Here is a 21,884-nt window from a genome sequence, read left to right on the forward strand (position 1 = left end):
TGGTTTTATTTCCATTTCTCTAGAAGGTGGGTCAAAAAGGATCTTTCTGTGATTTACGTCATAGAGTGTTCTGTTTTCCTTTAAGAGTTTTATAGTGTCTGGCATTACATTTAGGTCTTTAATCCATTTTGAGTTTATTTTTGTGTATGGTGTTAGGGAGTACTCTAATTTCATTCTTTTACATGTAGCTGTCCAGTTTTCCCAGCACCACTTATTGAAGAGGCTGTCTTTTCTCCATTGTATATTCTTGCCTCCTTTATCAAAGATAAGGTGACCATAAGTGCACGGGTTTATCTCTGGGCTTTCTATCCTGTTCCATTGATCTATATTTCTGTTTTTGTGCCAGTACTATACTGTCTTGATTACTTTGTAGTATAGTCTGAAGTCAGGGCGGCTGATTCCTCCAGCTCTGTTTTTCTTTCTCAGGATTGCTTTGGCTATTTGGGGTTTTCTGTGTTTCCATACAAATTTTGAAATTTTTTGTTCTAGTTCTGTGAAAAATGCCATTGGTAGTTTGATCAGGATTGCATTGAATCTGTAGATTGCTTTAGGTAGTAGAGTCATTTTCACAGTGTTGATTCTTCCAATCCAAGAACATGGTATATCTCTCCATCTATTTGTATCATCTTTGATTTGTTTCATCAGCGTCTTAAGTTTTCTGAGTACAGGTCTTTTACCTCCTTAGGTAGGTTCATTCCAAGGTATTTTATTCTTTTTGTTGCAATGCTGAATGGGACTGTTTCCTTAATTTCTCTTTCTGATATTTCGTTGTTAGTGTATAGGAATGCAAGAGATTTCTGTGCATTAGTTTTGTATCCTGCAACCTTACCAAATTCATTGATTAGCTCTAATAATTTTCTGGTGGCATCTTTAGGATTTTCTAAGTATAGTGTCATGTTGTCTGCAGTGACAGTTTTACTTCTTTTCCAATTTGTACCCTTTTTCTTTCTTTATTTATTTTTTTTTTCTTTTTGCGGTACATGGGCCTCTCACTATTGTGGCCTCTCCCATTGCAGAACATAGGCTCCGGACGCGCAGGCTCAGCAGTCATTGCTCACGGGCCTAGCTGCTCCGTGGCATGTGGGATCTTCCCGGACCAGGGCACTAACCCATGTCCCCTGCATCGCCAGGCAGACTCTCAACCACTACCCCACCAGGGAAGCCCCTAAAGTGAATTTTTGAAAGATCGTTCAAAGAGACTCTGGTTGCCTTCACAGGGCTATTCTTATGTTAGATATACTTAGGATAGCATAGGTTAAATACAAAAGGAGAATCAGAAAATTCCGTTTTATCCTTGTTTTCCTAGATATGGGTTGTTCAGCAAAAAACATCCTCAAAGAAGCAAGCAACCACTGCTTGACAAAGTATGTGCAACACAAGGAGTTTGGTGTTTCTTATTCAATAGCACAAGAAGAGTAACACCAATGAGATAGTACGTCATGCAAGAGGGACATCATATGTTAATACAAAATGTCTCAAGGGGTTAGAGAAATTGCGAATCAAGGGACTGAGGACTAAAGTGTGAAACTTTATGGAAATCTTTGGAGGATTTTTACAAGGTTGGAGATTCTTTATCCAGATTTCTGCCAAACACACATACTTCTACGAAGACAGTGATACCTGGAGTTTAGATTTTCAATTTTTCTATACTTTACATTACGCATAATTTCACATACTTACCAATATAGAAAATATTAGATATACTTCAAAAGAGATTGAACAAAACAAGTATACTGTTCATCACAAAACTTTAATATTGTCAAACTAAGACAAACATCCAGGAAGCAAGCATGTTTTAAATTCTAAGACAGTCCTAAGTGAAAACTCTGCTCCTAATACAAAATTTAAAAATGAACCAGGCTGTCATTTAGCTTCTTTACAAATAAACAGGATACTCAGGTAAAAAATAGCAAACTGGGCTTCCCTGGTGGCACAATGGTTGAGAGTCCGCCTGCCGATGCAGGGGACACAGGTTCGTGCCCCGGTCCGGGAAGATCCCACATGCCACAGAGCGGCTGGGCCCGTGAGCCACGGCTGCTGAGCCTGCGCATCTGGAGCCTGTGCTCCGCAATGGGAGAGGCCACAACAGTGAGAGGCCCGTGTACCGCAAAAAAAAAAAAAAAAGCAAACTGTTGATAGCAATCAGTATTACAACAAAATGAGATGAGTTTCCTGTAGTTTCCAGGTGTCTTCATGATTAAAATAAATGACTCCTTAAAAAAATAACACAAAATAAATTAAATTTATAAAGAGAAAATGATGCCTGACTTCACATTTTAGAATATATATAAATGGACATATATTCAAAAAAATATTTAAAGCTCAAGATACCTAGCTAGGAAAAACAAAACACAATATCAAACAGCTCTATAACCTAAGTTTCTAAACTGAAATTAAATATTATAACATGTCTAACAGAAAATACTATTTTATTGAAAAGCCTTTTAACAAAAACAGTTCCTATAAATTACACCCTAGTTGCTGGGAACTAAGTTTCTACAGATATAAAGACTATAACACAAGGCCAAAATCATTTCATTCATTCCTCAGAGAGTGATGTCAGTATCAGTTGTGCAGGCTGTGGGTGGAGGGACCCATTTATCTCCAGCAGCACCTGGATTTCTGAGGAAGGACCTCTGTGACTGGGGAGAGGTAGAAAAAAGGAAAGGAAGCTGACAAGAATATCAAAGTGTCATGTTTCCTGCTGTCTGCTTTGGTACTTCAAAGGAGAACTGCCCACTGCCTCTGGGTGTGCCCCACTTGAGGATTCCCCCTGTGGACACCCCCAAAACCCTAAGATTTTGCTAAGTCCACACCTCCCCAACTCTGCTGCGGACTCCTTGTGCCCACTCCCTAGTGCATGTTTAAGAGCCAGTGCCTATAGAAGAAACCACAAACTTGAGCTAGAGCACCACCCTCTGGAATAAAAAAGGTTTCTAATAGCCAGCCTGTTGAGCCATAAGACTCAAAGTAAACAGAGAGCCTTAGTTTAGTAAGATGTCTGCTACTTCAAATGTAAAAGGAGAAATGCATACCTTCAAACACTATGAAAAATCAAGGAAAGACGGTATCACCAAAAGAAAATGATAATTTTCCAGCAATGAAATTCAAAGGCACAGAATATTGCAATCTAACTAATAAAGAATTCTAAATAGTTGTCATGAAGAAATTCAATGAGCTACAAGAAAACCTAAAAAGCAATTCCACGAACTTAGGATTAAAAATAATGAACACAAAGAGTTCTTTATCAAAGAGATTGAAATTGAAAAACAAAACAGAAATTCTGGAACTGAAAAATTCAGTGAATGAGATGAAGAATGAATAGAAAGCACTGATAACATGAGAGACAGGCAAAAGAAAAAATAAGTGACTTGGAGGATAGGAATATAGAAATAATTCAATTAGAAGAGGAGAGAGAACTGAGATTTTAAAATAGTGAAGAAACTTGAATACTACTCAGCCATAAAAAAGAACGAAATAATGCCATTTGCAACATGGATGCAACTAGAGATTATCTGTAAGTCAGAAAGACAAAGACAAATCCCATATGATGTCACTTACATGTGGAATCTAAAATATGACACAAATGAACCTATATATGAAACAGAAACAAAATCAGGAACATAGAGAATAGACTGGTGGTTGCCAAGGGGGAGGGTGGTGGGAAAGGGTAGGAGGGGGAGTTTGGGATTAGCAGATGCAAACTGGTATATATAGAGTGGATAAACAAAAAGGTCCTACCGTATAGCAGAGGGAACTATACTCAATATCCTGTGATAAACCATAAAGGAAAAGAATATGAAAAATAGTGTATATATATATGTATAACTGAGTCATCTGTACAGCAGTAATTAACACAACATTGTAATTCAACTATACTTCAATAAAAAATAAATTTAAATAAATAGTGAAGAAACTCCATGAGAGCTATCATTTTCAATCAGAAAAGCAAATATAGGAATAATTGGTGTTCCAGAAGGAGAAGAGAGGGAGAAGGGAGCAGAATATTTATTTAAAGAAACAAAAGTTGAGAATTTCTCAACCTGGGGGAAGAATTGGACATACAAGTCCAGGAAGGTAACAGAGTCACCTTATTATCTCAGTGCAAAAAGACCTTCTTCTCCAAGACACATTATAATGAAACTGTCAAAAATCAATGACACAGAAAGAATCTTCAAGGCAGGCAGAGAAAAAAAGAATAACCAAAGTAACCTACTAAGAAACCCCCATTAGGGTATCAGCACATTTCTCAGTAGAAACTTTATAGGCTAGAGGAGAGTGAAATGACATATTCAGTTGTTGAAATATAAAAATTACCAGCCAAGAATGCTTTATCTGGCAAAGTTATCCTTCAGAGATGAAGGAGAAATAAACGCTTTCCAAGACAAACAGAAGCTGAAGGAATTTAGCACCACTAGACCTAATTTGCAAGAAATACTGAAAGTTCTTTAACCTGCAATGAAAAGATGTCAATCAGTGACACAAAAACATATAAAAGTACATAACACACTGGTACTAGTGGGGGGGAAAGAAAACAGTCAGAATTAGAAAACTGTAAGTTTATATTAGAATGGTGTTTTAACCAGTTAACTATATTATAAGGTTAAAGGAAAAGAATATTAAAACTAACTAATTGTTAACTAATTCACAGCATAAAAAGAGGTAAATTGGGGGAATTCCCTGGTGGTCCAGTGGTTAGGACTCAGTGCTTTCACTGTGGTGGCCTGGGTTAATCCCTGGTCGGGGAACTAAGATCCTGCAAGCAAGGTACTCCCCTGGCAGTCCAATGGTTAAGACTTTGCCTTCCAATGCAGGGGGTGCAGGTTTGATCCCTGGTTGGGGAATGCCTCGTGGTCAAAAAACCAAAGCATAAAACAGAAGTAATATTGTAACAAATTAAATAAAGACTTTAAAAATGGTCCACGTCAAAAAAATATTTTTAAAAAAATAGGTAAATTGGGACATCAAAAACACAGAAACGTAAAATAACCTTAATAATACTGTATTACATATTTTAAAGTTGCTAAGATAATACATTTTAAAAGTCCTCATTGCAAGAGAGAAGAAAAATTTTTTGTAACTAGGTATGGTGACAGATGTTAACTAGACTTATTATGGTGATCAATTTGCAATCTTTATGTTGTACACCTGAAACTAATATAATGTAATATATGTTAATTATATGTCAAACAAACCCAAAACCTAAAAAAGGAGGAGTAGAAGGGTGGAGCCTTTATAGGAGAGTGAAGATAAGTTGTTTTTAGTACAAAATGGACTATTTTATTTATGAGATATTTTATGTAAGCCTAATGGTAACTATAAAATATATTCATAAAACATTAAAAAAGGCGATAACTGAGCATATTACCACAGAAAACCACCAATTTACAAAGGTTGACAGAAACAGAGGGGAAAAAAAACAATGGAGATACAAAACAACATAAAGGTAAATGATAAAATGGATTAAAAAAAATAAGACCCAACTATATGCTGCCTACAGAGGACTCATTCAGATCTAAAGACACACATAGGACCCCAATGTTCATAGCAGTACTATTTACAATAGCCAAGACGTGGAAGCAACCTAAATGTCCATTGACAGATGAATGGATAAGGAAGATATGGTACACACACACACAGGAATATTACTCAGCCATAAAAATGAATGAAATAATGCCATTTGCAGCACCATGGATGGACCAGAGATTGTCACATGAAGTGAAGTAAGTCAGGCAGAGAAAGACAAATATCATATATCACTTATATGTAGAATCTAAAAAATGACACAAATGAACTATTTACAAAACCGAAAGAGGCTCATAGACAAAGAAAACAAACTTTTGGTTACCAAAAGGGAAACGGGGGAAGAGAAAAATTAGGAGTTTGAGATTAACAGATACAGACTACTATATTTAAAATAGCTAAACAACAAGGACCTACTGTATAGCCCAGGGAACTATAGTCAATAACTTGTAATAATCTATAATGGAAAAGAATCTAAAAACGAATATAAAACTGAATCACTTTGCTATACACATGAAACTAACATAACATTGCAAATCAACTAAACTTCAATTGAAAAAAAAGATACACATAAGTTCAAAGTGAAGGAATGGAAGAAAATATTCCATGCAAATCAAAAGAAAGCAGGGGTAGCCATACTTATATCAGACAAAATAGACTTCAAGCCCAAAAGAGTAAGAGACAAAGAAGGTCATTATATAATAATAAAGAGGTCAATAAATTAAGAAGACATAACAATTGCAAATATATACACATCCAACATTGGATCACCTATATATATTAAGCAAATATTAACAAATCTGAAGGGAAAAACAGACAATACAAAAATAGTAGGGGAATTCAATACCCCAATCAGCAATGGATAGATCACACAAACAGAAAATCAACAAAGAAATGTTGGAATTGTACCATACTTTAAAACAAATGGATGTAGCAGACATATATAGAACATTCCATCCAGCACACATTCTTCTCAAGTGCACACAGAACATTCTCCAGGATAGACAATATGACTGGACATAAAACACATTTTAACAATTTTAAGAAGACTGAAATCATACTAACTACCTTTTCTGACCACAGCAGTATGAAACTAGAAATCAACAAGAGGAAAGCTGGAAAAATCTACAAATAGGTAGAAACTAAACAGCTACTGGATCAAAGAAGAAATCAAAAGAGAAATAAAAAATTATCTCGGGCTACCCTGGTGGCGCAGTGGTTGAGAGTCCGCCTGCCGATGCAGGGGACACGGGTTTGTGCCCCGGTCCGGGAGGATCCCACATGCCGCGGAGCGGCTAGGCCCGTGAGCTATGGCCGCTGAGCCTGTGCGTCCGGAGCCTGTGCTCCACAACAGGAGAGGCCACAACAGTGAGAGGCCCGCATACCGCAAAAAGAAAAAAAAAAAAAAAACTCAAAACAAGTGAAAATGGAACTGTATCATATAAAACCTTATGGGATGAAATATAGGCCAGAAAAACAATGGAAGGATGAATGAAACTAAAATCTGTTTTTTCAAAAAGATAAACAAAATTTACAAGCCATAAGCTAGACTCACTAAGAAAAAGTGAAGACTCAAATAAATAAAATTAGAAATGAAAAAGGAGACATTTCAACTGATATTACAGAAATACATATGATCATAAGAGATTACTATAAACAATTACATGCCAACAAATTAAATTACTGAGAAGTGGATACACTTCTAGAAACACACAACCTACCTACCAAGACTGAATAAGGAAAAAAATCGAAAAACTAAACAGACCAATAACTAGTAAACAGATTACATCAGTAATCAAAAAACCTCCTAAGATTAAAAGTCCAGGACCAGATGGCTTTATTGGCAAATGCTACTAAACATTTAAAGAAGAACTAACACCAATCCTTCTCAAATTTTTCCAAAAAATTGAAGAGGAGGAAACACATCCAAACTCCTTCTATGAGGCCAGCTTTAGCCTAATACCGAAGCCAGGTAAGGACACTATAAGAAAACTATAGACCAATATTCCTGATGATACAGATGCAAAAATCTCCACAAAATATTAGCAAACTGAATTTAAGAAAACATTGTAAGGATTATACATCATGACCAAGTGGGATTTATCCCTGGGATGTGGGGACGGTTCAACACATGCAAATCAATAAATATAATATATCACATTAATAGAATGAAAGATAAAAACCATATGATCATTACAATGGATGCAGAAAAGCTTTTGACAAAACACAACATCATTTCATGATAAAAACTCTCAACAGATTGGGTATAGAAGGAACATACCTCAACATAATAAAGGTCATATACAACAAACCCAGAGTTAACACTATACTCAATGGAGAAAAACTGAAAACTTTTCCACAAAGATGAGGAACACGACAAGGATGCCCACTCTCACCACTCTTATTCAATATATTAGGGGAAGTCTTAGCTAGAGCAATTAGGCAAGGAAAGAAAATAAAATGCATCCAAATCAAAAAGGAAGTAAATTTTTGCTGTTTACAGATGATACAATTTTCTATACACAAAATCCCAAAGAGTCAACCAAAAAACTATAGAAACTTTCAGTAACGTTGCAAGCTATAAAATCAACATACAATAATTGGTAGCATTTCTACATACTAATGATGAAACATCTGAAAAAGAGATAAAGAAACTATCTCATTCACAATAGCATCAAAAACAATAAATACCTAGGACTAAATTTAATCAAAGTGAAAAAACTGCACAAGGAAAAATACATGACTTTGCTGAAAGAAACTGAAGACAAAAACAAATGGAAAGACATTATGTGTTTATGAATCAGGGGAATTAATATTGTTAAAATGTCCATGTTTCCAAAGCCATCTATAAATTCAACATAATTTCCCCATCAAAATTCCAAAGTGAGATCATGTGATCAAATTAAAAGAAAAATATTTTCTCAAATTTAATTAGCTATGCAAATTGTTATAAAAACCAAAATCAAAAAGAAATATTCCAATGGCATACTTCACTGAAATAGAAAAAAAACAATTCTAAAATGTGTACAGAACAATAAAGGACCCTAAATAGACAAAGTAATCCTGAGGAAGAAGAAAAAAGCTGGAGTATCCTACTTCCTGATTTCAAACTATACTATAAAGCTACAGCAACTAAAAACAGCAGGTGTTGGTATAAAAATAGGCATATTTGCAACAACATAGATGGACCTTGAGGGCATTATGTGAACTGATATAACTCAGACAGAGAAAGCCAAATACTGTACAATATCACTCATACATGGACTCTAAAAAGCTGAACTGGTAAAAACAGAGAGTAGAACGGTGGTTTCCAGGGGATATGGGGTAGAGAAATAGTTTGTACCTTGTTTAAAGGGTACAAATTGTAACAAGTAGTAAACAAGCCCTGGAGAGCTAATGCACAAAATAGTGAATATAGACAACAATATTGTATTATAATCATCAAATTTGCTAGGAAACCAGAGCTTAATTATTGTAACCACTAAAAATAAATGATTAATTACGCAACATGACAGAAGTACAAATTATTGCTATAATGACAATCACATTACAATGCATAAACCTATCAAATTAACATGTTGTACATCTTAAATTTATACAATGTTATATGTGAAATATATTTTAATAAAAGAAATAGAATAGTACCTGGCACACAGGTACTCAGAAATGTTTGTTGATTAGGCATTGAATGAATACTAATAGAAAAAATTATCAGGGAGTTAGTGCAACTCCAAATCTATATGTAATCAACAACTTAGTGTCAAAATATAAAATAGCACACCTTATATGAATATGATTAGGTATCTGCACACAAACACACAAAATTTTAGAAGAAGAACAAGGCAAGACATTTGCAAGAAACTGTGAGCCTTATAAACAAATCCTTACTACCATCTGCCAGACTGTGCCACCTGTTTGAATTAGACAATGTGATTGCTAAATTACATGTACCGTGACATACCAATAACACTGTTCTGCAATAGCCCACACACCCCCCCAAAAATTATCTTATTTAGATATAAAACAAAGTTTTACCTTCAGGCACATGAAATCCCAGTTTTAGTTTTTCTCCTATACAAGAGATATACAATATTATTAGATTATTGAATTAACTGAATATCTACTAGCCCTTCTTTTCATTGTAATAAAAAATTTTTTTTCAATTAACTACTTCTACTTCTTGAGATCACCACCAGCACCACCAGCACCACCACACACCAACAGAGTTAAATTTAGCTATTGAATTAGCTCCTGAAAATTCCTGATATAGGGGTAGAGATAGGGGTGGAAGAGTAAAATAGAAAATCTCTTATGATACCAGACTTTTTTTTAACCAAATAAGACTTGTCTTATTCTTTTCCAAAAGAATAAGAACTGCCTGTTGCGAGTGCCAAGGGTGACATAGGCACCTAATGGAAAACTTCTCTTACCTTTACATTCCAGTAATCTCTGAATATTGTTCAACATAATTGTTAAAATTAAAATTATGGTAGTCATAGGGTACTGTTTAAAAACCATACTCATTTTCTAATTGATGTGAAGAAGGTCCCTATTCTTTAATATAAACATTTTATATTAAGGCTGAGTTTTTTTTCCCCCTCCTATTTTCAATTGTTAATCCCTAAAACCTTGGTAAGTAGAATATTTCTCAGGCATGATGAGTGATTTTCCATTGCTGAAGATGTTTTCCGATGTTCTCAGTCATGAGCCTTCAGTGACTAATGTACCAAAAAGCACTGAGCTCTGGGATAGGTGGTTCATTAGTTTCTAGTTGGTGTGTACTTGTTTGGATTGGTAACTGTCATCATCCATGAATACTAGTATCACTGAACTGCTTTAGTGATTATTTTAGTGGGTATAATATGCAGCTACTAATAATTATGATCATTGTATTATACTTATTTTTAGGTATCAACATTCTAAAATAGAGGTTCCATTCTCCTGCCACTTCAATGTTGCTTTAATATGCTATCTAATTGCCTAAGTGGATTTCAGCTCTTTTGCTGCTGTCATTATAGCAAGTCCCAATAATAAGCAACGGTTAGACAGGGAGATACGTTTACTTCAGGAGGAGGATGAAAGCATTTGTACTGCTTTCTAAATGTGCATTCTGCTCTAAATTCATAAATGTACTCACCAATGGTATGACTTTCTGAGAGTTCTATTGCAATAGATTAAAATGTACTTGAAAATTTTTTACCCAAGTAGGAAATAAAATTTTGATAGGTTTCCTTGGCTTCCAGGTGTAGGCTTTGACTTCCTATAGCCAGCAGGGTAAAGGTAAAAGGCTCTCATGAACTCACTACTCCCATTTCCTCCCTTATATCCTATGCTCCAAGCACTGATTGTCCATTTGCATTCCTGAAATTGCCAGTTTCTCATTTCCTATACTTTACTTATAATGTTCCTTCTGCTTAGTATGCATGATTATCCTTGGTGCCACCAAAACATTTCAATTCTTAGTCCTTAATGACAAACATAATTTTTTGTTAGGATTAGATTTTTCCTTCCTGTCTCTAAATTTAAACTCAGATTGTTTTGTTTTTTTAAATTCTCAGAACTGACATTCAGTAATAGCTGACATTCAATAAATGATGAAATCTGCCTCTGGATAATTTCATTTATTTGAAATTGAGCTTAAGAGGCAGTTCTTTGGGAAATCTTCCCTGAAGATGATCCAATGAACATTTACTAAGTACTTTTAAAGTGTGAAGGTATTGATATATGTTCATTTGTGGATGCAAAGATATATATGTTCCTATAGAGAGGAATCACAGAGAACAAATGGTTATCTGAAAAATGAGGTCAAATATCTGTCATGCAGTCACTCTCACTTCCTCCAGCTAATCTACATTATCCCTGCCAATTTTATATGTGTATGCACACACACACACACACACACACACAAATGTTATCTATTTTATGACTAAATTCCTCAACTAAATTTACCATCTCTTTCCTTTTCCCCTTCTTTCTCATGTTGAAAATGACATACTGGAACAAAGTTAGGCATTTCAGTCATCATCAATGGTAGAGTTTTCAACCAAGAAATTAGTATATCTTGCCCAAAACTCTATTATCTTCATATAATATCTTCACTTGGAGTAACCAAATGAAACAACCAGAGATAATGCTGAACTTCAGTAAATAAATTCTTGCAAATTGTTTTTTATTTCTAGAATACCTGGCCAGGTAAAACCAAGGCTTACATATATGGAGACTGTGGACAGGACCCTGTCCCTAAAGAGAAGTATTTTCCCTCAAAGACACATGTAAACCATAAATTCTTGTCTACTAAGTTACATAAACAGGACAAAAATTTAATACACCTAGTATTTTTATTAATAAAACTGCTGTTTATGATTGGTTATTAAGATTAGACCTGAAGTTTTTGCAATATAATTTCATAACATGGAGACTCTATAGGATATTTTAAACAAACTTTCATAAAATAAACCCTATTTTGATTACTCCAACTTGTGTTTGTTTTTCCTAACATTATTTTTAGTACATAAAAAATCTGTGCACTAGAACACATATATATGTTATGGTTTATTTCTTTTATGATGCATATTTGTGATAATCTTTTATTTCCAAAAGTTCTGTCACCATCTGAAAGAATATTTCTAGATCTTCCCCTTCTTTTTTCTATCTCAAAACATGATTTTAGGTACACAGTAATCAACTCATTTAAATAATTATCACATGGGTATAATTACTATAAAATGTATGATGAAGTGAATTATGCATACTTTGCATAGGTGTGCTTGCTAAAGTTCATTTGACAACTTAAAATTTAGAAATGTGTTTGAATATGGCATCTAAAATTGCAGAGCTCCATAAAGATTAACAAGTTTTTTTATAACTATGTCAACAGTTACACAAATTCAATTTAACAACATAAAAAGAATTTACCCCCCCACCCCGCTCCATGACAGTTTAAAAAGGCCTCAAGATGTTGATTCCTGAGACTATAGTTTTCAGACTTAATGCCTAGGTTATTCAGGGTGTCAAGAGCAAAGTGTGTCAAAACTCACTAAATTTTTCAGAGCCTAATGTTCAAAGTATCAAAAGGGTCATTTAAATACTGTGCTGGGAATAGTAAGGAAACTAGTTAATTTAATACCACACTGCTTATATTTTAAAACTTACACATATTTGGCCCAAAGAGGAGACGTAAAAATTGTAATATAAGAAGTTGCATAATTCTACAAGACAGGATGGGATTTATTAAGGACAGAAAGATTCTAAAATGGGAAGATAGTTTTCTTTTCATGACAGGGTAGAATATTTGAAATGAGCTTAGTTTCACAAATTTCAAGATTATAAAGATAGAATGAGGGGGATTAACTTTGCTGAAACTATCCAGATGTTTGTAAGAGGAAAAAAACAAATCTACTCTCACTTTGGAGACTTGAACATACCCCTCTCAGAAGATGATATTCAGAAAATAAAAAATAAGTATATAGATGATATAAACAAAAACATAACAAGCATAATCTAATAAACATAAAAAAGTACATATGACAGTTCTAAAACAGACATTCTTTTAAAATCAACATGAAACATGAAAAAAAAATCATTCAAGGTTACAATTGCTTCCCTCATTAAATTTCAAAGTTTTATTACATAGATGACATTTTCTGACCAAATTAGAATAAACTTAAAAAGATTATCCTCTCATATAGAGTAAAATATTTCAAAATTATTTTTCTAAGAAACTTATGAAGCAAAGAAATAATTTTAATAGGAAATTCTATGAATTGAATGACTGTGAAAATACTAATAGGAAGCCAGAAGAAATTTATAGCTTTAAATGTTTATTTGAGAAAACAAATAAAGATCCAAATACACAAGTTTATTATCTGATAAAAATAAAGAGTTTACCAAAAAAATACATATTCTCTACCTAAAAACAGAAGGTAGAAAATGAGCAAGATATATGACACAAGTTAATGAAACAGAACAAAACATACAATAGCAAATCACAAAAGCCAATCTTTCAGTATTTGAATATTTGAAAATGAATGAAAATCTGAAGGGATGTATAAAGGAAAAAATCAATAAAGCACAAAAAAAGTATCAGGAATATAACATTAGGCCATCCTAAAACAGGCTGCAGATTTAGATTAAAAAGATTACGACAACTTCATACCAACTTAAAAAGACTAGAAATGAAAAATTCCTAGAAAAAGTTGACAATACCTAGAAAATATGAAACTAGAAAAAAATCAACAAAATAATGTTTAACCATAATAATGTTAAACAAAATTATCTTTAAAAAAGGAAAACATTGGGCTTCCCTGGTGGTGCAGTGGTTGAGAGTCCACCTGCCGATGCAGGGGACACGGGTTCGTGACCCGGTCCGGGAGGATCCCACATGCTGCAGAGCGGCTAGGCCCGTGAGCCATGGCCGCTGAGCCTGCGCGTCCGGAGCCTGTGCTCCGCAACAGGAGAGGCCACAACAGTGAGGCCCACGTACCGTTAAAAAAAAAAAAAAAAGGAAAACATTATTCTTAAAGAGAATAGAAAAATAAAGTTTTCCTATTGATTTAACAGAGTAAGCTTAATTTTCACTTTAAGTTATCAAGAAGACTTCTGGTCAAGACAGAGCAACAGTGTCTTGACTGTGCTGATTCACTGCCTAGTCTCCCCTCCACCCCCACTCTTCACTGGTTTCTGTGTCCTTCCCTTCAATAGAAAAAAGGAAGAGAAAAAACCCTGGCAGGCAGCAGGGCCTTTTCAGCAGCTTCTGTGGACTCATAGATTTCCATGTCTTTGTGTAAGAGATCACAATTTCCCAGGGGTAGTATTCCTCCTTGCACACATCTACCTTGTGCAAGTATCAATAAACAAGGATAGTCTTTAAGGGACTAACAGAGGGCTGAAGAGCTGGAAGCTGAAGTCCATCTTCTATCTGATAGCAAGTCCCAATTCCTGAGCTTGTCAGTCAAGACACTTCTGGCCAACTTGAGGCTCCAGCCACATGGGCAATTCAAGGGCTTTGAACATAACAGATAATCAAGCCTCCCCTCCTCTTTGGCCTCAGTGTGTACTGATGCATTTCACACTCCTTGAGAGAAATCTGGTTCCCAGAAGTTTGCAGTCCTCTGCATTTGATTACTGTACATCTGCCCAATCTCCTTCCCCTGTCCCTGGCTTGGAGTATCTCAGGGTATTATCCTTCACCCCCATCTTGGTGGGTGCCATGTGAGTGTCTTCTCTTCCCTGCTGACTTTCTGACAGCCATAATGTATGCAAAGATAGGGAAACTCCACAACATCCCAACCCACACCCCAGTGTCCCTTAGTAGACACTCCTTTCCTGGGGTGGATATATATATATGTGCTCTTGCTCTCTCGTTTGTGCTGCAGACATTTTGGAGAACATGAGACTAGAAAGGAAATGAGACTGTAGGGGTAAGGGAGCCCACCCAGTAGGAGGGAGGGAAAAATGGGACTGGATATTTGGGTTACTAGAAGGCTACAACAGCAACCATGTGGGAGGGAGGGGTATGAGTAGATGGAGGAAGCCACGCTGTGGACATTTGTGTGCTCCCTGGTGGAGTATCCTCAATCCCCTCTGAGCCCAAAGACCTCTGATAATTAACCTATTTCATACGTAAAAAATGGGGCCAACACATTTCAAAAGACAATTTGAGAGAAAACTAGGGACACCTTAGTAAAGCAGGGCAAACCATCGGAATGCACAAGGATCTCAATCTCCACCTGAGAGAAGGTGACCCAGTCTGAGACAGAACAGGGAACACTGACTCTTAAAACTTTCTCTCACCAAAAACAAAAGGCCCCAGTGTCTTTCTCATGGGGATGTTTAGGTCTTTCTCATGGGGATGTTTAGGTCTTTCTCTCACATGAAGGTCCTTTTCTCATACGGAAAATGAGTTTTCTACTCTCTGAGAACTCTCATTTTTCTCTCTTTCTCTCTGAAGTAGCAGTTTCCACACTTCCAGTTAGGAATGGAATCTCTTTCTCAAAGACAGTAGTGCCCGCCCCTGTCCACACACCCAGCGACAGACACACAGAGGAATGGAGACTGAAAGCAACAAACAGAGACACAGAAACACACATACACAAACACAAATAGAAATACTGACTCATAGACACAGGCCAATATACACAGATAGGGGTCTCTATACTCTCACTATTGCTCTTCATTGTATTACTCTGTTTTAGTTTGCTACCCTGTTTTAACACACCCTGAAATCATCCTATTTATCTTTTCAATTGTTCATTCTCATTATGCTCCATGTAGGTAGGGACTGGTCAGATAAGCCCACTGATGTAGCTCCAGTTCATAGCAAGGGACCTGGCACAAATCAGAGTTTCAGTAAACATTTGGATCAGTAATTAAAATTATCCTCCCACATCTAATCACCTGCATAAAGCATTCACTTTCTCCCTGAATTAAACTCAGCATGTTTGTAGTACACCCCTTTGGGCAAGCAATCCCTGATGCCCCAGGCCAGGGTCCCTTCCCCATCTGTACCCTCCCTATTCACACCAGTACCAGCACCTATCTTGTTGCTGGCCTATGAGTGTGGTTCTTCCCACCAACATATGAAGATAAGTGGACGAACAGGCAGCTGAGAGAACTCCAGGGCTTTTAATAAACAGAATCCAGAGCCTGCCCCGACCTGGTATGTAGTCAAAAATCAGGCTGCACTCAAGGAATTTAAGTCCATCCTGCAATGTGGGTGAGGCCAGAGAGCTGGGGAAGAGGAAGAGCGGGATTAGCCCAGGGTAGGCTGGGCATGGGGATAATGTACAAAACTTCATCCATAAGATAAACTCCTTGCTCCTCCCCATGTCCCATCCCCTCCAAGAATAGTGGAGCACAGAAACAGAGACAGATAGACCAGAGACCCTCTCTCCTGCCATACCTACAGTCCAGGGACACCATGGTCTGAGTCGGAGTCTGACCTGCTCTAGGATCCTTCCCCATGTTGCTGTCTCCCAGGAAGCCATGGTAAGCCTGTATCTCCAGCAGGCTGTGGGTTGTTGGCCTTGGGGAGACAAGGTATGAGCAGTGAGTAAGATTTATCTCCCAGCTTTTCTCTCTGCCTCCCTCCCCAACTGTTCCATCTTTCATTCACCTTGGAGGACACACATTCATCTCTCCCCATGGTGTCCCGAATGTTCTGCTCCTGGGGCTGGGTCAGCTGCTGGGGCTTATCCTTAGGAAGATCCAGCTCTTGTGGCATCTCTGCCTCAGCCTCATGGAATAGCAGCTTACCCTGAAGGGTGTATAGCAGGTGGAGGAAGGTCTGGTACCTGGAAGGAAGAGGTGGGTGTGAAGAGAGGGAACCTTAGCTGAACCACCCTGGGTCTGTAGCCCATGCCCCCGGCCTCACCTCTGCAGCTTGTACTGCTCCTGCCTTGCCTGCTGCTTCAGGGTTCCAAGTTCCTGATATAGCCGTTCAAGCTCCTGCTGAGTTCCTGTCTGACGCTCCCTCAACTCTGAAGAAACCACTGCCAGATGCTGCAGACGCTTCTCCTACCAGGAGTGAGAATGTAGACATGGGTCCTCAGATGCTGACGTCTTAGAGGCACTTCCCCAACCCCTACAGCCTAGACCTAGCTGGGGGTTCAGACGCATAGATGGAAAGAGGGACTCTACTCACTTTAGGCAGGACCAGGGGCTTAGAAAAAAGGAAGGGTCAGAATGTGTTGTTACAAGGTGAGGCATTCTGGAGAAAAGGAGCACAAAGATGATGATAACACTTATTTAGTTTGTTATGTGCCAGGCACTGTTTTAAGCACTTGCTGTACCAATTACTTAATCATCATAATAACTCTATAGAGTAGATGCTATTATTTTCTTCTTTCACAGATGAAGAAACAGAAGCAGAGAAAGTTAGGTGACTGACCAAGGTCATGCAGTGGTAAGTGGTGATGCTAGGATTCAAGTCCATGTTGGTACCCATGCTATAATGCCTCACAGAAGGAAACAGAATAAAGGTTTTCTAGGACTTGGCCCATACAATAGCATGGTGGTGAGAAGAGGTATTTTCCTAGGTGAATGGACCTACCTGTTGTAGCTGCCACTGCTTCTGGACTATTCTGAGTTTTTCCATGGCCACTTGCTTCTGCAGGTAAGCAAAGGAAGGGAACAAGGAGAGGAGGAGTGGATTTTTATGTTTGGATTTCATTTTTTTTTTTTACAGTAAGTCTTTGTTGGTTATCTATTTTAAATATAGCAGTGTGTATATGTCAATCCCAAACTCCCAATCTATCCCTGGCCCCCACCCTTCCCCCTGGTAACCATAAGTTCATTCTCTAAGTCTGTGAGTCTGTTTCTGTTTTGTAAATAAGTTCATTTGTATCCATTTTTTTTATATTCCACATATAAGTGATATCATGATATTTGTCTTTCTCTGTCTGACTTACTTCACTTAGTATGATAATCTCCAGGTCCATCCATGTTGCTGCAAATGGCATTATTTCATTCTTTTTAATGACTGAGTAATATTGACGGATGAATGGATAAAGAAGATGTGGTACAGGGGCTTCCCTGGTAGTGCAGTGGTTAAGAATCTGCCTGCCAATGCAGGGGACATGGGTTCAAGCCCTGGTCTGGGGAAGATCCCACATGCCGGGGAGCAACTAAGCCTGTGCGCCACAACTACTGAGCCTACACTCTAGAGCCCGTAAGCCACAACTACTGAGCCAGTGTGCTGCAACTACTGAAGCCTGTGCGCCTAGAGCCCGGGCTCTGCAACAAAAGAAGCCACTGCAATGAGAAGCCCACGCACCGCAACAAACAGTAGCCCCCGCTTGCCACAACTAGAGAAAGCCGGCGCGAAGACACGAAGATCCAACACAGCCAAAAATAAATAAAAATAAAATAAATAAATTTATATATATATATATAAAAGACGTGGCACATATATACAATGGAATATTACTCAGCCATGTGGTTGGATTTTAAAAGACAGCCAGTGGGTCCAACCCAGCATGTTCACCCTTTTCCTCCTCCTCTCTGCCTGCCCTCTCCTCCCCTCATCCTTGGTTCACCTTGGCCTGGAGTTGTTCAAGGGCCTCCTGGAGCTTGGCCTGCTTCCTTTGGGCCTCCTCCACCTTGGGCAGTGCCTGGGTCAGGGAACTTGTGATGGCCTCCACGTGCTCTTGGTAGGTGGCCTTCAGCTCTTTCCATTGCCCTTTGACTTCAATTGCCTTCTGCCCTGAGAAGAGCCAAGAGTGAGGGAATAAGTGAGGTTGGCCCACCTGCCTGCAACACTGGGGCTTCAGTCTTCCCGTCAGCCAAACAGCTGACTTGACTGATGTCCCTCTTCCTTCTTCACTCAGGGAAGCCCCTATTCCACCCCCTGCCCACTCACGGCTCGTGTCTTCAGAAGCCAAGGGGTTCAGGTCCTGGGCAGTGCCTTCCTGAACCAAGAAATTCTGCAGGAAGTCTACTACTTGAAGCTGGCTGCAGAGGAGCTTGTCTTTCTTCCGGGAGTCCTGTTCAGAGGGAGGGTGGATGCAGGTAACATTCTTACCTCCTTGTACTATAGGCCAACAAGGTTACCTTCCAGTCTGCTCACCATTATCGCTGCCCAGTATCTCAACAGGAGGACCCAGGAGCAGTCCCTGGCTTGTGAAAGGCTAGCTCCCATCTTGTACGTACCATCACAAACTCAGCCAGGATCTGCACCGGCAGTTCTGCCTCCTCCTGAAGACCTATAGGCTCCAGGATGTCTGCCACCTTGGCCAGGGCCCTGAAGGGGAAAGAAAACAGGAAAAATTGCAGACTCCTGGGGTCCTAGTTCTAGTCAATTTGTGTGCACGTGAACATATGTGATTATGTGTATTAATGCTGAGTCTTGTCCTGCCTAGCACAGGCTTGAAGGGCCATCTGGGACCAACACTGGTGTCTGTATGGAAGACACATGGAGGCAGTAAGTGCCGTGAAGAAAAATAAGCAAAGCAAGGCGAATAGGAATGTGGGGAAGGAGCTGTGATTTTAAATAGGGAATGTCTCACTGAACAGAAACCATTTGAGTTTCTGAAATCAGTCATGGAGATATACAGGGAATGGGGGAGCCCCGCCACGCAGAGAACACAAGCCTGGGGGCAGGGTATCAGAGTACTGGAGGAGGAGCTAAGGACAGGGGGCTGGATCCCTGGGTCTAGGCTCTCCAGAGTTCTCCCTTGTTAGCGGCCGAAGCACTCCATTAGGAGGCGGGGATGGGGATAAAATAACCCACCGGGAGAGTGTGTGTTGGACAGGGGTGACAGAAATTGAATGGTCCTAGGGGTGGAAAGTCTCCTGTTAGGATGGTCGATCTGCGAAGAGATATGGAGGGTTGACAGGGATGGAACCGTCCCCTTTCAGGACACACCTCTGGGGGGTGTGCGTACGTGGTGGGGGACGGACAGTCCCTCATAGCCCTTACTCCTGGAGAGAGGCAATCGTCACCTCAGGAACCTAAGACTGGGGGGCTGGGGTCAGGATCACTTCATGGCTTAGTCGACCCGCAACCGCTGTAAGGGGTGGAGGGGAATTACTGATTTTACTTGGGACCGCGCAAGGTCCGCCCCAGCCCGCCCCCGGATGCCACCTGGCGAGACACACTTACTCTCGGGCAGCAGCCTCCGCCTTAGTCTCTGCCACCTCCATCCTTCCCCGGGCCGCGCTTCAGCTCTAACCTCCGTCCACTTTGGACCCGCCGCGAACCGCGCGCCGGGACAGGCAATAGGATGTCCTGTCAGTGGGCGGGAATCAAGGACCATTGGGCACTCTCATTGGCAGGCGCAGATCGGCGCGTTGGCGCGCCCCGTTGTTTGGCGCAGGCGCAGTTGTTGCTGAGCCCTGCAGGCGCGCAGAAGTTCTACGCCTGCGCAGTAACCCGTAGGCGGTGCTGAGGCGTGGAGGTGCGGCTTGAGCTCGCTCAGCGGCGCGCTGCCTAGTTCTCAGACTAAGAGGAAAGACCTTTGCTCTGTTTGGCTTTTCAACTCTGAGTTACCTTTATTAAAAAAAAAAAAAAGAAAAGAAAAAGAAAAACTAAATCTGCTCTTGAAGGAGAACGCTGGGTTTGTCTTCCGAGACACTTGGCATTAATAACTGATAACCGATCCTGGAGACTGAGGAAACAAATATCAGCTGAAAATGCTTACAGCCTTTAAAAGATTTTCCAGGATGCGGGTTTGGGAGAGAAAACCTAAACACAGCCCAGCGAAATGCCTGCGTTGACCGGTTGGAGCCGAAAGTTTGGGGGAGACCAAGGCAGGTAATGTCCTCTAGAGTATAGCAGAAAGGAGAGGGTTGCTCAGAGAGAGAACTCGGAGTTCTGTAGAGTTTTCTCCAGTATTCTGCTGAGTTCTGAGCATCTTGTGTTTGAGGAAACTACCCCGAAGGGGTTTTAAGGATTCCCAGAGATCACTTAGGGTCAGTAACTCCTTCCACCAATCAGGCTGGAAAACTTCATAATCCATGGGGCGTTGGTTAGCGTACACAGACAGGTTTTGCCTTAGTAGCAGGGCATTAACCCTAGACACCTCACGCCTCTAGTGCCACCTAACAAATCTTAAAAGCAAAGCCCAAGTGGATCAAACGGTTAACATCATTTAAGTATATGATAGACCAAAGTTAAATAATATTTATAGAAATACAAAAATGTCCACCAACCAGTAAGGTGCAGTTCACAATGTCTGACGTCCAATTAAAAACGACCAAGCTAGAAAGAGAAGAACAAATACTGTATGTCAACGCATATATATGGAACCTAAAAAAATGGTACTGATGGACCTAGAGGCAGGGCAGGATTAAGACACAGACATAGAGAACAGAGTTGAGGACACAGTGGGGGAAGGGGAAGCTGGGACAAAGTGAGAGAGTGGCATGGACATATATACACTACCAAATGTAAAATAGATAGCTAATGGGAAGCAGCCGCATAGCACAGGGAGATCAGCTGGGTGCTTTGTGACCACCTAGAGGGGTGGGATAGAGAGGGTGGGGGGGAGGCTCAAGAGGGAAGGGATATGGGGATTATGTATATGTATAGCTGATTCACTTTGTTATAAAGCAGAAACTAATACATTGTAAAGCAATTACACGCCAATGAAGATATTATAAAAAAAAGCTTGCAAAAAAGCAGGAAAGAAAACCCATGTTTAGGAGAAAAATCAATCACTGTTCAGAATAGAAATAGATGCTAGAATCAGCAGACAAGGGTTTTAAAACAGTTATGTTCAAAAAGATAAGCAGAGGTATAATCAAAAAGATAAGTGATAAGGATATGGAAAAAGTGGGCTGCTCATGTTACTGGTAGGAATGTAAAATGGTGCATCTGCTTTTGGAAAACAGTTTAGCAGTTTCTCAAAATGTTAAACATATAG

General features: G+C 39.1%; 1 protein-coding gene across 8 annotated transcripts; it reads right to left on the reverse strand.

Annotated features, from left to right (window-relative positions):
- Positions 1-1,729: 1,729 nt before the first annotated feature.
- ZWINT (ZW10 interacting kinetochore protein) lies at positions 1,730-20,249 on the reverse strand. 8 transcript variants are annotated; one of them, XR_014015133.1, is made up of 10 exons: positions 20,123-20,249; positions 19,171-19,261; positions 18,881-19,004; positions 18,558-18,724; positions 17,573-17,629; positions 16,895-17,037; positions 16,637-16,814; positions 16,424-16,546; positions 9,559-9,594; positions 1,730-2,213 (listed from the first exon to the last, which is right to left on the reverse strand). XR_014015133.1 is itself a non-coding variant. In XM_081225326.1 (10 exons), exons 1-8 carry the CDS (start codon positions 20,161-20,163, stop codon positions 16,469-16,471), a joined length of 879 nt encoding a protein of 292 aa, XP_081081452.1. In that variant the 5' UTR covers positions 20,164-20,249; the 3' UTR covers positions 1,730-2,213; positions 9,559-9,594; positions 16,464-16,468. The 8 variants fall into 8 exon arrangements, 6 of the variants coding, with proteins under 6 accessions (XP_081081452.1, XP_081081455.1, XP_081081457.1 ...); XM_081225326.1 differs by having other exon boundaries at positions 16,464-16,546; XR_014015134.1 differs by lacking the exon at positions 1,730-2,213 and adding an exon at positions 2,459-2,642.
- Positions 20,250-21,884: the final 1,635 nt, after the last annotated feature.

Source organism: Mesoplodon bidens (assembly GCF_964165515.1).
Source record: "Mesoplodon bidens genome assembly, chromosome: 1".
Taxonomy (NCBI): Eukaryota; Metazoa; Chordata; class Mammalia; order Artiodactyla; family Ziphiidae; genus Mesoplodon; species Mesoplodon bidens.